Source organism: Prionailurus viverrinus, chromosome C1, assembly GCF_022837055.1.
Source record: "Prionailurus viverrinus isolate Anna chromosome C1, UM_Priviv_1.0, whole genome shotgun sequence".
Classification (NCBI taxonomy): Eukaryota; Metazoa; Chordata; class Mammalia; order Carnivora; family Felidae; genus Prionailurus; species Prionailurus viverrinus.
This window is the reverse complement of record NC_062568.1, coordinates 69,791,189-69,809,644: the sequence shown is the minus strand read 5'-3', so window position 1 is coordinate 69,809,644 and position 18,456 is coordinate 69,791,189. Positions and strand designations below refer to the sequence as shown.

The window sequence follows — 18,456 nt, the reverse complement described above, 5'->3', positions numbered from 1 at the left end:
AGATGGGTGAGAGCCTAGCTCACAAATATCTCCCCTATATAAGCTCTACAATACATTGAACCAAGACAACAGAGGGAAAGGAAGTATTAGCAAGGCAGGGAGAAGAGAACATTGATCCAGATGAGGTGGAAGATTCTGGACATCTAGAGAGAGTCATGTGAAAGGCAGATGAATGTACAACAAGATAAGACAAAAGAACAACAACCGAAAAGAAAGATGGACGGATAGATGCAATACTCAAAATGAAAAGAAAAAGATAATATGGGCACGATCCTCATGATCCCCATGTTTCCTTCCTTGCTGACCTCTTCTCTGTCCTTATTATAAGTTTAAAACTTACTGATGTTTATGAGACTTCTATGACCTTTGAATTAATTAATTTATATCTCCTTAGTATATGCTATTAGCAGGAGATGGCTTAGAACTGAGTTATGGACTTGATCAATTGCTTCAAATGGCCCATACTGACCACTGGCATGGAAATCTTGTAGAATCTCTACGTTCTATGTAAAGACTTTTTTTTTTTACTGTATTTGAATGACCTTCAAGTGACTAGAAACTAAAACATTATAGTGGAGTGAAGAATAGAAACTCTTTGAGAGTAGAGTGACTGAAGAGATATGCACTGGCTGGACATCTGTTGAAAAACAAAATCAGACAAAGAAAACAGAGGTCTCCATCGAACCAAAGTGAATTTTTTGTGAAATTTACAAGGTTAGTACTCCCTTCCCAGAAGCTGCTGTGGCAAGTAGCATACAGAATTTAAAGAAGATCCAAAAAACCCCTGAAGAAACCCCAGACTAATATTAAAACCACTCCTATTCCTTTTATTAAGGGGTTTTCCCCAACTGAAAAGATACCACCCTGCAAGGTTGTATCCATGAATGTATAAATATCAAGTCTTCAACTGCCTCCCCACCTATTCCCCACAAAAGGGGAAGCATTTCTTCCTCCTGCTTGTAGCCTGTTCTCAGGTAGTAAGCCAACCCAAAAAGACAATGTTCCTTGAGATGCTTTCTGATGGGTCCATTTCTGTCCTGGCACATGGAAGAAATGCCACCACGGTCAACTGAATGATGTGGTCCATCCACCTACCCCATAAACCCTCTATGACACAGGCCTGTGGCATCAGTGAAAAGGCTTTGTTTAGTTTAGTTTAGTTCACAGGTTTCTGGGGTAAAATGTGGAAGTAATGTCTGCAGCTAAACCAAGAGAGAACACATTGCCTCTAAGATGTTCAAAGCTACCTTTTTAACTAGCCCAACAGGAATCATTTCTTTTTCTAAAAACAGAGTGACATGCTAAGCATCGAAAAATCTCCCAAATCTTCATGATGAACCTCCTTTAACCTGCCATTTCAAAACATCATTAAATGTGGATACCACCATTTCAAACATTTGCTTGACGGTAATGAAAATGCATTTTGAATTAGTTTCTTGCTGCTCTCCTAAAAGACTGGATCCAAAGGGATTGCTTTGTATAACTTTGCACTGAGAATGACTCTTGAGAAAAGATCCCAGAAAGTGGGGCACAGTCCACATCCTGATGGAATTTAAACCCTACTAAGGAATACATGATCCATTCGGGGAACAATTCCAAAGCAATTTTGAAAATTAAAAAAATATGAAGAAAACTATATAGGAGCAAGGGAAATGGGAGATAAGAAAAGATCATCATGAAGAATTCTATTCATGATAAATCAGTCTAATATAAAACAGCATGGAACTGCACTTACATGTGGAAAGTCTACACATGTGAAATAGAATGGGTCTCAGTTGCTAAGTCAAAAATACTGGGTGTATTTGTCTAACACTCCTGTGTTAATTCTGTACTCACTAATTGCAGGAAGCCCTCCACTACCTAGAGCTTGTCCTAGCCTACTATTCTTTACAGTGACCCTTACAAATGTCATCAGGAATAATTTAGGCAGAAGTTTATTCAATTGGATCTCTCCAACATACTCCACTATAGGGAACAGCAAATGGTCACCCTTCTCCACAGAGCAAGAATAATCATGTCAAACAGGTTGTTTCTGATCAACATGAACCTCAAGTACTGAACGAGGGCAGGTTTTGTAATCTAGAAATCCAACTGAACAATGAGAAATAGCCTGAAAATTATTTCTGCCTTTTAACAATCAGATGGGCTATTGATGGGCCCTCCATTGTTTAGTGCTCAGTCTAAAAATGGCTGCCTGCATACACCGTCTTGTCGGTCTTCTGGAATGATTTCATGATTTTATAGCATGCAGGTTGCACCACACGTAAAAATATTTCCTGACAGTTCTTATGTTCCTGGGCTTCTGGGAGTATGTGAGGGACACTGGGTATCTTCAAATCTTCTTTTGTCCACTTTTGTCTCAATTTAAGGAAAATAATGTTTTTTTATTTTAAGGAATGAGGAATGTGAGATTGAAGAATATAATCTTTGGCACAGGGAACTTAGAACTTTAACTTAGGCAGAGATGAGATTAATAAAATGTAGAAAGGAGAATTTCAATCAGCTCCACAGTTTTTCTTAATTTCCCCACATGCACCTAAAAATTAGTTTATTCATATGTCATCAAAACACACATTCTCAAATGATACATATTTGTAAAGAAATTAGTCGGTAACTACTCAAGGAATATTTCAGGTTGTTTTTTTTCTTAAGCCAACCCTTTACACGGGACAAATGAAAGATCCTTGAAAGTAGCACCCATATCTCCTACCAGTTTCCCCAGCTCATAGCAAAGCCTTGTTCAGAGAAGGCATTTGAAAATACTGACCATGAGGGAGAAGTTACACTTCTCTGTCCTAGAGTTCATGCTAGTATAAATTCTCCCACAGCAAACACATTCACAGAAAGCAGTTTGTTCACGTGGAAAAGACTGATGTGAGATAATCCTATTTTAACCGAACCCAATGTCCTGTACATGATAATCACACAAAAAGTATTTCAGTAAACAGGTAATAGTATTTACTTAGCATTACTAAGAGAGTAGGGGCTTACATAGTGTGAAATCCTCAATTTAGAACTGGTTATAAATTTTACTTCCAATTTCCCATTACATCCCTATGAACAAAATTTCATAATCGAAATCAGTGTACTTGTTTCCCGAGATAGGAAATGCTTCCTATGTTAAACTTTAAGAGCACTTCTTTGTATGCTTATATTTCATAGCACTTTCTGAAATATAAAAATCAGAGCACCTTTCAGTTTATGGAGGGGAAAAATACCCTGTCTGGCACACCTGTCAGGTGCGCACCGAATCCTCAGAGAATGAGCTATAAATGGATTTGTTCATGTGATGGCAGAACAATTCCACAAGGGGTCCCATGAGTATTTCTCAGCATGGAGATGTCACCTTACACTGACTACTACGGCAATGGATTCGTTTAAAATAGAAAGCCATGATAAAATTGGAAAACAACAATGAATTTTTAAAAGGACTGTAAATAACAAGACTTTAAAATCCCCAAAGAATAATAATATCTGAGCCTGCAATTTTTATAATTATAGCATCCTTTGAAATTATTAATTTTTGATAAGTCTAATTCTAATGTTTTGGCAGTTTATCTTCCTTCAGATGTAACCCTTTAGTTTGGTTTCAGTGAAAGTCCAATTTAGACATGTACCTAATCAATAAGCATTGTTTACCTGCTCTGACTGATATAAATAATCAATTTTCCTTTTCTCTTTACACAACTGAGAACAGAACAGGAAGATGAAAATTGTATGGGGGTTAATAAAGCATCCAATATTTTAATGTTGTGTGTGTCTTTTCTTTATTGAAGCCAATTATTTGTAAAGCAAAAAATATAATAGTATTATTAAAATAGTATGTGAAATCTGAAAGGAAATTATTACTACATTTAGCCTTTCAAGCACTGTGAGTTTTAGTAGCAGAATGGGAACAAAGATACCTGGAACTTGAATGTTTTTGATGAATAGTCTATTTCCATATGAAAGGTGGTAATTAGTGTAAGCAAGAACTAAATAGCAATTCCTATCAAAATTAACCCAGTAAATAACCAGTTTCTCTTGCCCAGGTTTCCTAAACTTATCCTAGATGAATTTTCATGGAAAATTTTAGAGTGTTCTTGATGCTGTGTGACATCACAGATATTTCTCTGAGCATGACTCTGATGTCACCTAGGGTCAGAAGAAATCATTTGTTACAAACTGAAATGCATACATTTTAATAAGGGAGAAAAGTAAGATACAAAATTGTCGAACAACTCAACTATGCTAAACTAGAAATATATTAAACTATTGATAATGTAAACTTTAGGCCAGTGGGTATAAGCTCACTACATATTGAATGCGTGAATGAATGAATGAATGAACGAATGAAAAAACAGGGAAAGCCCATGTCCACTAAGGAAGAATGACTTGCTTCTCAGTTTTAACCAACTGATAAATGAGGAAAACCTCAAGAAAGCCATAAATGATTTTTCAAGGACAAGCCAGGTATCTAGAACTTTTATATTAAGATTCTTAATTTTTAACAATGTTAAGAAATATGTTTCTTTCCTTTTCCAGAAACTGTAGGTCAGTCAAAACCTGTCTGTTGACTGGATACAACCCATATGCAGGTAGAACTCTGGATGACTTGTTTTGTTGTTTCTATATTCATTAGAATTGGGTTTCATTACAAATAACAGAGGAAACCAGACAAGTTTCCTTTTCTCTTTCATGTAAAAGAAACTTGAAGATGTTGAAGATGTCCAATGTTAGTAGGGTGACACTATGAAGTTTTCAGTCAGGCCCCTGTCAGTTCCCTTGTTGCCACCCCTGTGGTGCAGCCATCACCCTCATGGTCCAAGGCAGCCACTAAAACTCTAACCTTTACATCCAGGCAGTGTGATGGATGGTGGCATAATAACGTGCCAGTTCTGTTTCAACAGGTCTTCTCAGAAGTTCTTCTAAACACTGCCACTCATCTCATTTGCCAGAACCTAATCATATGGCCACACTTCTCTGTAAGAGCAGTGGAAAATATTGTCTGTTAGGAGGACAGCTATATAATCTGCTGGAAGTCTAGGTCCTGCTTCTAAATGGGTATTGGGGGAATCTAGATGTCTTTGAAACACTTATCTACAGACACAGTAACCTTTGATCTATTGGATTTTTTGGTTAGAAAGAGAACATATGTGCAAAACAAAAACCAAGTCAGACAGTACTGTACAAGAGTTACTAAGGAAAGAGCTACATCATGTCTTCAGCTGCTCAATACTCCAAAACCAACTCAGACGTTAGTAGAATGTGCAACCTCCCATTAACTTGCCTATATGCAAACATTACTTGGAAACTTGATGTTTGTTGTGAAATATAATGAATAAACAGAAAAGTCCATACATTATCTAGGTTGAGTATAAAAAGAATTATAAACTCCCACACATCACATCCCTCCTCATCTCCCCGCCTTTTCTTCCACTCTGAGATACCCCCACATGATCACAACCTTTTTCCTTCCCCAAGGGTAACCCTTACCCTGATTTGCAAAATAATGATTTCCTTGCCCTTGTACTATGGTTTCCAGATCCCTTTTCTTACATGGCTCCAGGCTAATATTGGCATATTTGTATACATGTTCATGAATCAGAATGGCTTGAAATTTTCCTTTCTTATACTGGCTTTGTTGGGTTTGATATCAAGGTTATGAATAAAATGAGTGAAGGAGTGTCTCCTCTTTGTCTACATTTTGGAAGAGTTTGTGTGAGAGTTCTCTGTTCCTGGAAGTGTATCAAAATTTTCTAGTAGAGCCTCTTTTCTAGTAGAACTTTGAAATTTTCTTTCTGGGAATATTTTTTACTACTTTTTAAAAACTTCTGATTCAAATTCTTTACTGTCATAAGACTATTCAGGTTTGGTATATTATAATTTTCTAAAAATTAGGTTGTTCGTAAACCATCTTGTTTCAACTCTATATAGTCTCACTAATTATTTTATCTAATTGTTTTATCACTTACCAAGACTGTGGCATATTAAAACCTCCTTCTGAGATTGTGGACATCTCTATTTCTCCTTATAGATCTCTAAGTATTTTCTTTATTTTTGAGTCCCATTGTTAAGTACATAGAAATTTAAATTCATTAAGAATCCCTGGTAAGTTGAAACTTTAGTCACTATAAAGTTATTTCTTAACTCTAGTAATTTTTTTTGCATTAAAGTTAATTTTGTCTGGCATTAATGTAAATAAACCAATATTTTTGTTTGTTTAATATATGTATGGTATATGTTTTCTATCAAAACAATTTCACATTTCTGTAAATTTTCATTTATCAAGACATTTTTTAAAACAACATTTAATTGGATCTGTTTTCTCCAACTTAGTATCCTTTGTTTAGTCTATTTACATTAAATTAATTATATTTAATTATTACTAACATTTGGATACTTTCTTATTGTCACATCTGTTGTGTGCTTCTTTCTCTCGCTTTTTTTTTTTTTACTACTTTTGGATAATTTTTATTCTGTTTCCCATTGTAGATTAGAAGGTACATAGTCACATTCTACTCTTTCAGAAATAATTTAGCAATTACAACAGGGACATTTCAAAGCATAAAGATTAACAATATATTTACCTTTCTCCTAGACAAAAACAAGGCCCTTGGAAAATTTTAATTCCATTTAAACTTCTTGACATACATAGTATATAAAAAATAGTATTCTATGTTGAATGACCATTTTATCTTATTTTTTTAAACCTCAAAATACACCATTGCTGTTGTAGATTAATGTTGTTTAGAATCAGTGACATATTTATCATTTTCTTTGCCTTTCATTCCTCCCTGCATGTCAGAACTTTGGTATAGTTTCTTTATGCCTGAAGTACACCCTTAGAGTTTCCTTTATCAAAGAGTTTGATTATGTTAAACTCACCTATTTGTGTTACTTTGAAAATGTCTTTTGCTAAACCTCATTCTTTAAAGATAGTTTTTCTAGGTAGTATTCTGGGTTACCAGTTCTTTTCTTTTAGAATATTGAAGATAAAATTCCACTTTTCTCTTTTTACTTTTTGCTTGAAAAGACAATGCCAGTTCTTCTGAACTCCTTTGAATTTCATTTACCTTTTTGTCTGTCAACTTGTAGGATTTCACTTTGTCTTTGGTGTTCTGTAGTTTTACTAAGCTATGTCAAGGTTTAGGTATCTTTTTATTCCTCCTCTTGATAGTCACTGGATTTCTTAGATTTGTAGATTGGTGTTCATCAATTCTGGAAAATTCTGAGCTGTTACTTCTGCAGAGACTGCTTTTGCCCAAACCTTTATCTCCTCTCCTATGGACCATGATAGAAAGCCACATGTTAAATCTTCTTATGTGTTCCTCTCTTTGTCATCCTCTTGTCCATATTTTCCATTATGTATTCTCTGTATAACTGCATACAAAATAACTTCTTCTGACCAGTATTTCAGATCCCTAATTCTCTCCATAGCTCTTTATATTCTATCTAATTGTTGTTAAACCTATCCATTAAGTTTTCAATTTTTATTACATTTTTAATAATTTTAAAAAGTTTTATTTTGTTCTTGTTCAAATCTAGTAGGTCACTTTTTTATAATCCTCTATCCTCTAAAAATATTTCCAAATTCGCCTTATGTTTTTTTTTTAAACTTAGAAGAATATTTGATCTATATTTATTTTCTGAGAATTCCAATATATGAAACCTTTGTGATCTTTCTGCTGTGTGTTCTCTTCTGCTGGCTCATGCATGCTGCCTTGCATACCTGTATGCTTGGGGTGCTTATTCTTCACAAGGTACTGCTCATGTACTTGCAAAAGGGTCTGTTTTGTCTGGTTGAGACCTAACATTAAAGTCCCTTCCTCTAGAGAGCTGGTACTTTTTTCTAGACACTTTGGTGCACCAATGGTCTGGGACTAGCTTAAAGAAAGTTCTTCCTCTGAAGAGTTCCTGTACCACTCATGCAATGGGAACTTGGGCCTAAAATCCATGTGATGTCCAGGCTATGATCACAGCTTCACCAGAACAGGTTTTTTATTTGCTTTTATTTTTCCTGCTCTGCTTAGTTAAAAGCCCAAACCTCCTCCCTGGGGTTAGAAGGAGATGGGTTTATATCTGGTTTAAACTTGCAGTAAGGACCTTCGATATCTCTGCTCAACATGGTGGCTTCTATTAGATGATTCAGTTTGAGCAAATCACGTTTCTTGACCTTTGCTATCCTTCAAGCTTGACATCCCTGATAACAAAACCTTTTAACAAAAATTTTAACAAAGGCTTAACGAAACCTGATAAAATTTTCCTTATTAGAAAAAGCATACACACATGAGGAAAAAAGTATCAGAAAGTTATATAATAATGTTTTAAACAATAAGGTTGTTTGCCAATTCCCATAAGAATAAATCTGGAAATAGGCTGGTGACATTGTTGAGTCTCTTTGTTAATGAATCATAGAATCAACCTACTTCCAGATTTCCTACCATATTGAGTTAGTGAACTCCCTTATTAAGACATTATTATCTAAGTTTCTGATACTTTTAGTTGAAAACAGCTTGACTGATACATCACTCTTACAACTTATGCAAATCTAGTGGGCGGGAAAAAATGGTGGTTTTAATTGGCATCTCTCCAGCTATTAGTGATGTTGAACATCTTTTTGATACTTGACCATTTAGAATATTCTCTTCTGTAAAATCTGTTTGTGTCTCTTACCCATTTTTCCCTTTAGTGCTCTCTCTCCTTCTCTCTTTCCACTCTCTTGCCATGCACACGCACACACGCACGCACACGCACATGAGCTCTTTAACTTCCCATAGTTCCTACCTTTTCCCAGTCACACATGTGGCAAATATTTCTATCCCATATTTAACTTATCTTCAGTTTTATTTATGTTATCTTTCATTACTCATTTTTATTTTAGTTTGCATGCAGTTATATCTCTTTTCCTTTTATAACAGTTGGATTTCCTGTCTTATTTAAAAACAGCTTCCATACTATAAAGTCATAAAAATCTTTTTTTCTAAATTTTCCTCTGACATTTAAATTGTTTTATATTTCACAATTAGATATTTAATCAAGCTGTAATTTATTTTTGTATATGGTATGACACTGTGGTACAGCCCTGTTTTCTTCCAGATGGATAGATAATTATGCCAGCGTCATTTCAAAAATAAACTATCCTGGAATTTCCATTTCTGCCAAGTTACACTTTAGATGTCCACAGAAGCCCTTCTTGGTACAGCACACAAAAATGCTGAATAAAATATAAATGAAAAACTTTTTTTCTATTACGTGATTAAGCTGGTGAGAAAAGAAATGAATTGCTCAGAGCCACAAATAAAGTGAAAATCCAAAGAGGCGCTTGAGCACTTGGGCTGCTATTTACCCTGGAAGCATCTGCCAGCTCCTGGTGGTTACACGATTAGTTTACCAGATTGTAGCACAAGATCAGGCAATAAAACTTGGTTCCTGAGACGGGGAAGGGCCAGATCAGAGACCCTCATATAAATCAGGCAACTATGAACGGCATTAAGTTGAAAATAAAAGTGTTCTTCAGACAAAAACAGGGTGTACGCTCCTCTATGTGTCTGTCTCAACCTTGACTTTGGTATAGCAAAACATCTTCAAGGGTTTCTTACCCCAAGTGTGTACCATAGGCAGGCTTGGAGCCTTAATTCATATTACATGTTGGCCAAAATAAACCTAATCAAAACATTGAATGGGTTTTGGTTGGTAACACCCCCAGATACCTAGTGGAAGCCAATGTAAATCTTCTCTGGAGGAATATATTTTATTTTTTATATATATATATATATATATATATATATATATATATATAAAATTTATTGTCAAATTGGTTTCCATACAACACCCAGTGCTCATCCTGGAGGAACATATTTTAAATACAGGCTCCAAAAATTTCCTCCACATAAGGTTCCCCAAAACCTGAGCTCACATTCAAAAATCACAAAACACACGAGGAAAGTAGCCATCAAAATATGAGTCAGCAAAATAAAATCATAGCACATTCAAACTCGCAGAAACTGTAGATATTAAAATTATCAGATGCAAACATTAGGAAATAACAGGGGAAAGATTTCAAGAGGCATAGAGAAGAGATACAGAAGGCCCAGCTCACACAGACTCGGGGAAGGAATTGTGAAAAGTGAGGAGAACTTATTAGAAGGCTCCCAGATCAAACCCATCGTACATACACCCATTGTACATACATATCCAATGTGAATGGAACTTTTTCATCTATTATTGTTTGTGTGCCATACCTGGATCCCCCAGCGCCACCCCCCCCAACCAAGGGCACACCAATTTGTGTCAACAAGTCTTTTATTTTTGAAATAGAAATATTCTTGAAGAGTGAAGAATTTACTCTTTACTTTTTTAAAGATGTTTATTTTTTGAGAGAGAGAACACATGTACATGCATGGGAGAGGGGTAGGAGAGGTAGAGAAAGAGAATTCCAAGCAGGCTCAGAGCTGTCATCACAGAGCCCAACATAGGGCTGGTGATGAATGGTGAGATCATGACCTAAGCCAAAATCAAGAGTGGGATGCTTAACCAACTGAGCCAGTTACCCCGTATCATTTACTTTCAAAGGTAAATTTTTCCCACTCAGTGGCTTCTCTCCTAAGTTCAGAGGAAGCTGAGAGTGGGCAATCTGCAGGAGTTATGAGGCAAGAAGTTTCCTGAAGCCTGGGAGTACTAAGTTAAAGTCTGAGCTGGAGTCTGGAGTCAGAACAAGAAAAGTAGCATCCAGAAAGGAAAGAGGATATTTTTGGAACTGAAGGTAGCTATTCTTATCTGGTCTAAAAATAAACAAGAAGAATACATTAGACAGGGTACATTACATAAAGTATATGTTTCTCTTGTTTAACTGATTTGCACAATCTATATTTAATTTTTAAATATTCAGTACTATACTTGTTTTGTAAAAATAATGACATATTTGCTGTTAGTAGAAATGTAGTCAAAGTACTAGTCAAATAAATGGCTGTTTTTGGAAATGGATGTTGCCTTTCAAGTTTTACATAGGGAAAAAAAAGCCTCTAAATATTTGTGATAATACTTGAACTTGGAAGGTCACTCCAGTGACATCAAAGATACCAGCTTCAATAAGCTTCAGGGAAGGGAAGAAAGTTTTCTAATATTATATCTCCATCAAATTATAAAACTGTTTCTATAAAAAAAAAGTATGATTAACTCCTAAAAATTAAACCCATGTGCAGTGTCACAGGAGAAAGTATGTTTTTTAAGGGCAAACGATTGAATTTAATGTGATCTAAGTCAATCTTGCTTGCAATGATCTAAATTAATTCTACTTAAATCTAATACAACTTAGTATAAAAAATGAATGGGTAAAAGATTTTTAAAGGCCATTTAGAAAAAAAATTAAAAATTTTTAACGTTTATTTATTTTTGAGACAGAGAGAGATAGAGCATGAACGGGGGAGGGTCAGAAAGAGAGGGAGACACAGAATCTGAAAACAGGCTCCAGGCTGTCAGCACAGAGCCCGACGCAGGGCTCGACGCAGGGCTCGAACTCACAGACTGTGAGATCATGACCTGAGCCGAAGTCGGCTGCTTAACCGACTGAGCCATCCAGGCACCCGAAGTGTTTATTTATTCTTGAGAGACAAGAGTGTGAGCAGGGGAGGGGCAGAGAGAGAGGGAGACACAGAATCCGAAACAGGCTCCAGGCTCTGAGCTGTCAGCACAGAGCCCGACGCAGGGCTCAAACTCACGGACCGCGAGATCATGACCTGAGCCGAAGTCAGACACTTAACCAACTGAGCCACCAAGGCGCCCCAGAAGGAAAACATTTGAGATTAAAACAGTAACTAGATTCTTAATAGATTTTTGTACTAGTAAATTAAAATAATAAGTGTCCCTGCTCCATTTTAAATTACCACATTTTCAAATACCAACTAAAGTGGTGTTTTTTGAACTGTGAACAACCTATTAGTAGGGTCTGACCAGCGTTTTTACTTGAGGAAAATGCATAGGGTACCTCACAGGAAGGGTAAGAATGTTTTGTAAAAGTCTTGTTTCAGTAGAGTTTGCATGCAGGTTGGGGGAAATTGTATAAAATGTATTTCTTTCTGTGTGTCTCAGTGGAAACGTATATAAAGCCACTAGTCTGGGTGCCTGGGTGGCTCAATCCGTTAAGCATCTGACTCTTGATCTCGGCTCAAGTCATGACCTCAAGGTTCCCGAGTTCTAGCCCTACATTGGGCTCTGCCCTGTCAGTGCAGAGCCTGATTGGGATTCTCTCTCCCTCTCTCCCTGCCCCTCCCCCTCTCGCCTGAATTCTCTCTCTCTCTCTCTCTCTCTCTCTCTCTCTCTCTCTCTCAAAAATAAAATAAATAAACTTGGGGCACCTGGATGGCTCAGTCAGTTAAGCGTCCAACTTCAGCTCAGGTCATCATCTCACAGTATGTGGGTTCCAGCCCCGTGTCTGGCTCTGTGCTGACTGCTTGCTCAGAGCCTGGAGCCTGCTTCGGATTCTGTGTCTCCCTCTCTCCCTGTCCCTCCACCACACATGCCTTGTCTCTCTCTGTCTCAAAAATAAATAAACATTAAAAAAATAAATAAAAATAAAATAAATAAACTTTTTAAAAAAGGCCACTAGTCTAAGGTTTTAGGAATTAGAGCCAAACACTTTAAAAGGATTTTTAGGAGGGAAAGAGCGAGCACCTATAGTTCTCCAATTGCTGAGTTACAATCGCACAAGCAGAGGGAGGAAGGGAGAGAGAAAAAGTCCAGGTCTGTGTTCAAGGCAGGAATTTTATCACAAAGAAACAAAGCAAGAGGCCAATTGTTACAGGACTTAAGTACAGAAGAGCATCAACTGAAATATCACAAACCTTGGTTACAACATCTATATCAAGTCACTACCCAGAAACGGCCCTATAGTCTGGAGTGCTGGGTGAAAGAACCAAAGAGCCAAGGATCCGCTTGACTTTCAGAGGAACCAAAAAGGGAAGTCCAGATTTTCCTGTATCTCTTCTGGTCACCTCCATACGTTTCCTTCCCCATTTTGCCCGTTAATGTGATGTAGAGCACTAACACCGTAGAAATGTCACACTGCTTATTTTTCAGAGTGCTTTTATACATTTCATGTATACGTAACCAGATTTGAAATGGATAAATCCCTACTAGCCAGAGCAGGGGATATCAATCACGCTCACTGATGACACGAGAACAGTGGCGTTGTTGGCACGGCCTGTGTTCAGTGCTCAGCCTGGAAGTCCCTTTCCAAACAGCTGCTGCTCCAAATACAGCTAATAACCGTTTGGTGCTGCCTCACAGACAGAACGACCCGACCCAAGATGCCTGCGTATACAATCCTATTCAATTTAATGTCAATTTACCATACAATGTCGCTAAAAGAAAAAAGTTCTTAGTTTAAGAAATTTGAATTGAGTAAATGTCACAGAGCATTTTTTGTAGACATATTAATTACTGGCGAGACAACACGTATATTCCCTGTTATAAGTTAAATTTGGAAATCAGTGAATGTAGTCCATCACATCAATAGACTAAAGAAGAAAAGTCTTGCTATAATCTCAAGAAATGCAAGAAAATACTTGAAAAAAATTAATATTCATTTAGGATTAAAAAGACCTCCCCCAAACTACGAATTAAAGCAAATTTCATCAGTTCATAACAGGAATCTCAAAAAACCTACAGTTAAAATCATACTTAATGGTAAAAGAGAGAGTGGTAATGAGTAATACTCAATACTCATTACTCATACCTAATGGTAAAAGAACATTCACTCCTAGGACCAAGAAAAAGGCAAGGATCTTCACTCTTAGCACTCCTATTCGTCAACGTATTAGCGGTCCTAGCGAGTGCAAAAAAGCAAGAAAAAGAAATAAAATGCAAACAGATCAGAATGGAAGATGCAAAATTGTCTGTATTCACAGGTAAGATGATTGCGTATGTAGAAAATGCCAAATAATTTTTTAAAGAGCTACTAGCACTAAAATAATGTGCTTTGGCAAGCTTGTCGGAAATAAGGTCAATATACAAAATTAATTTCATTTTCATATACTAACAATTAACATCGAGATATTAAAAATAGCATCCAAAAACATGTGCTACTTAGCAATAAACTCAAGAAAATACACATGAGACCTGTTTCTTGACAAGCACAAGACACTGCTAAGAGTAACTGAAGAAAAACTCAATAAATGAGGAAACATGCTATGTTCATGGATCAAAGGATTTAATATTGTTAACATGACTGTTTTCTTCAAATAATCTATATATTCAACTCAATCTAATAAAAATCTCAGCATGTGCTTTTGTAAGAATTGTCAAATCAATTCTAAAATGGAAATGCAAATGCAAAGGATTCAGAAGATCCAAATCAATTTTAAAAAAGAACAAATTTGGAGCGGTCACACGACTTGATTTTAATACTTACTACAAAGCTACACTAATAAAGGAAGTTTAATAGCAATATAAAGAGAGACATCCATAACCCTCGAACAGAATAAAGAGGCCCGAAATATACGCACATATATATGGTCATTTTATGTTCAAAGTGCCAAAGTAATTGAAAGGATAGATTTTTCAACAAATGATGCTGGAAAAACGTCATCTCTATATAAAAAAATAAATTTCACCTAAACCTCACAGAGTAAGAAAAATTGAGTTTAAACTGATGCAGGCCTAAATGATGCTGAAATGTTAAAATTTCTGGAAGAAACTATGTTTCTGGAAGAAACATAAAAGAAAATATTTATGAACTTTGCACAAAGACTTCCTCAATTGGGACGTGAAACATATGAAACATAAAAATAAAAATATATAATCCATCAGTTTGTAATCTACTCTGCAAAAGACACATTCAAGAAAACAAAACGGCAATCCACAGAATGGGAGAAAATAGTCAGAATACACATATCTGATAAAGGACTGGTTTCAGTATATATAATGAAGCTTTACTTTCAACCATAGGAAGGTAACCCAATGTTTTTAATGTGCGAAAGATTCGACATTTATAAAGGCAGATATGCAACTGTCCAATATGCACATAAAAATAATTGAACACCATTACCCGTCAGGGAAATGCAAATTAAAACTTCAATGAAATACTACTACACAATCACTTGAATAGCTAAAATTAAAAAGAAACTGATTGTAACACGTGATTGTAAAAGTATGGACCAAATGGAACTATCATCATACATTTCTGCTGGGGATGTAAAACTGTACAATTTCAAAACTACTTGGGAGATAATATTTGTAAAATGAATAGATACTCATCATATGATCCTATAATTCTGCTCTTAGATATTTTCTCACAAGAAAAAAAAACATATCCAAAAACTTGTACATTAACGTTCACAGCACCTTTATCAACAATCCCCACATGGAAACCACCTGAACACTCATCAGTAGGCGAACAGGTAAAACAGCCATAGGAGATCCATAGAATGGGATATCACCCCACAGTAAAAAAGGAACAAGCTACTAATACATCCAACAACATGAATACATCTCAAAAACATTCTGAGTGAAAGAAGCCAAATGCAAAACAATATCTTCCATAAGGACTCCTTTTTTTGCGAAACTCTGGGAAAAAACAAATCTAGTCTACACTGACAGAAAAGAGATCAGTCGTCTAGCCCTAGTCAAAATGAGGATTGACTGAGAACATTTTGAGGTGATGGAAATGTGATAGTGGTTACATGAGGTATGTGTGTGTCAAAACTCATCAAACCATACAATCAAATTGTGTGCATTTCATTATATCCCAACTGTACCTCAATAACATTGATTTTTGAAACAGACTGGTTCCTACCTGGACTTGAGGGTGGAACATAAGCTTCTCGGTAGATAGGCAGAGTTTATAGTTGGGCTGGAAAGGACCTACATTCTAGCTGCACTAAGTATCTTTAATTTGCCCAACTGCATATGAACCAGGTTATCCTCGAAGACCATTTGTTGCTGTCAAAATACTGTCTTGTGCCCATTTGACTGGCAGAACCTGGTCTTGTGGGTAATTCAATATTGGGAAGACACATCAAAGATGCCATGGCCACAGGCTAATGCGGAGACCTACCTCCCCGTCCTTAATCTTTTGGATCTTGGTCATGGGAAGACAGCATAAGGTAGAGGGAGCCTTCACTTCACTTCAGCGTGTCTTGGGCCCACAGATAACCATGGGAGAAAGTCTAAGGGAAGAAAAGTACCCAGCATAGATGCCAGATCACCACCAAATCAAGGATGTCTATGGAATCTGAGACAGAGAGAATAAATGTGGTCTAAAAAATCAAGACTGCAAGTAGTCTTGGGGATGAAATATGCCAAGTATGGCTTCTTCTGCAGTATATAGGATAAAGCTCTAGAACAGTGTTTCCCAAAGAGTGGGACAAATACCAGTGGTGGCACATGTCCCTCAGAAATGATTCTAAGGGTTCTTGAACCGACTTGGAGTGGTCAGCAAACACGATTTAAATAACATTGAATCACATGATATTTTCTCTCTAGTTCTCTCAGTGTTTCTGTATTATCCAAAAGCCTCATTTGGGGCCAGTATGTCTATAACATCACATTCTTCTCTCTTTTAAACAAAAAGAAATACAAAATACCTAACTGAAATACAGTAGCTGTTTTTTTGCTTATGTACATAGTTATCTTTTGCTTACACTAGCAAAAGTGTTACTAGAAGACTAGAAGTAAACTGGCTTCTCATTTGTGGTAGTGATGCCAAGTTTCCACATCAAATAAATGTCCTTCAGTAAAAAAGGGGGACAGTGAATTTATACAAAAAAAAAACGGGTTAAAAATACTACAGTAGAATATCGATATAGTGATACAGGAACACCTAAGGCTGCATAACAGTACCTTAACATGTCGCTTTGTAAGGAAGACTATATACCTGTGTGTAGATATAAACACATCAGTAAGCACTGAATTATTACCAAATTGATAAATATGAAAGAAAATCCACTACAGAACATTTTCATGTCATAAATTGGCTTGTGGTTTTAGTGACTTGCCCCTTAATATCCCCCAAAGTTGCAGATTCCACATTGCTGATAAAAGACGAGATTCAGATTTTCTGTGTCTTGTAAATTAGGAGAAAACACCACGAAATTGGGGAAAAGGCAGGAATATATGTGCACAATAATGAAGAGTTACATTCCATTCTACCTCCATCTTCTTGCTCATGAGTGCTTGCTCTCGAGTGCAGGCAGGCAGGCAAAGAAGATACGCAGAAGGTGCCCATGAAAAAAGATTTTGTCTCCATAGAAGTCAGCAATCTACTATTTTTAGTTTTGCTCTCTTTTCTCTTTTTTTCTTGGTACACATTTTAATTTCTTTCCTTTACAAGAATCCATACAAATGGACATTTTACTTTAGGTCCATTAATCACTTCTGAAAATACAACTCACATGGACAAACGTCACAATTGTTATGCTGTTGTCAGTGTTTTGACAGTCTTGTGCAATTAAAAAAAAAATCAACCTCAGCTGTGCTCTAGAGAATATTACCAGTCAAATAAGGAGGGAACTGTAAAACAGATTTTCTTATTTAAAGAAACATCCAACAGTTTGATATCTACCAGGCTTCTAATTTCCCAATAGTAAAATTACATTTGGGATGAACAAAGATAAATGCCTTACCTTTTGGAAGGTGCAGTGTTATGTTGTTGCAAAAATCTGTGAAGCAGCATTCAGTTTTGGTAACATTGTTGGAACTATGACAGAAGACTTGAGCATTCAACTCTGGGAGAGAGACACAGGACTTGATCACCTGTTCTTTCCCATTGGTTAGCATAACCGAGGCCCAGCATGCTCCTTCAGTTTGGCAGGTAAAGTTTGAAGAGTCACACAAAAGACATACACACTTCAATCCTGGAAGTGTAAGGCAGAAAGCTTGAAGATACAGAAAACATCATGCAAATTTATTTCATAATACTTGAGTACAAGAGTTCAATATTAATGAAAATTGAGGTAGGGTTTAAATGAACAGCATTGGGCAAACACATGCTCCCACTGTTAGTACCTCTCAGTCATGTGTTTTATTAAATAGGAGGCCCAAATCATCCTTTATTATTACTTGTATTTTTGTGAATTTATTCAGTTGCAACTATATTTTAAAATCATTTTCCTGTCCACGGTCTAAATCCCACCTTCTTAAACCCAACTGGCTTATTCCTAAGTCAATAGCTCCTGTGAAATGCTAGGATACAGTAACACAGAGACCCAGGGGGACTGTCCAGCATCTCTTGTAAAGTGTGGCCAGAGAGCTGTGTAACCAAACATCCACTGTGCTCTGTTCATTTACCCTTCCTCCTTTAAACATTCAAGTACATGTGCAAAACACAAACCTAACCATAGAAATCTACCACTCTTGGGGCACCTGGGTGGCTCAGTCGGTTGAGCATCCGACTTCAGCTCAGGTCATGATCTCACCAGTCCCAAGTTCAAGCCCCACGTCAGGCTCTGTGCTGACAGCTCACAGCCTGGAGCCTGCTTT

At 36.5% G+C, this 18,456-nt stretch overlaps 1 protein-coding gene across 3 annotated transcripts in view; it reads right to left on the bottom strand.

Annotated features, from left to right (window-relative positions):
• The window catches only part of ACVR1C (activin A receptor type 1C), a 41,226-nt gene extending 23,457 nt beyond the window's left edge, over positions 1-17,769 (bottom strand). For all 3 annotated transcript variants that reach the window (XM_047871131.1, XM_047871132.1, XM_047871133.1), the window contains exon 1: positions 17,601-17,769. In XM_047871131.1, the coding sequence (XP_047727087.1) occupies positions 17,601-17,754 (154 nt within the window). In that variant the 5' untranslated portion in view covers positions 17,755-17,769. The remainder of the gene's footprint in view (positions 1-17,600) is intronic.
• Between the last annotated feature and the right edge of the window lie 687 nt (positions 17,770-18,456).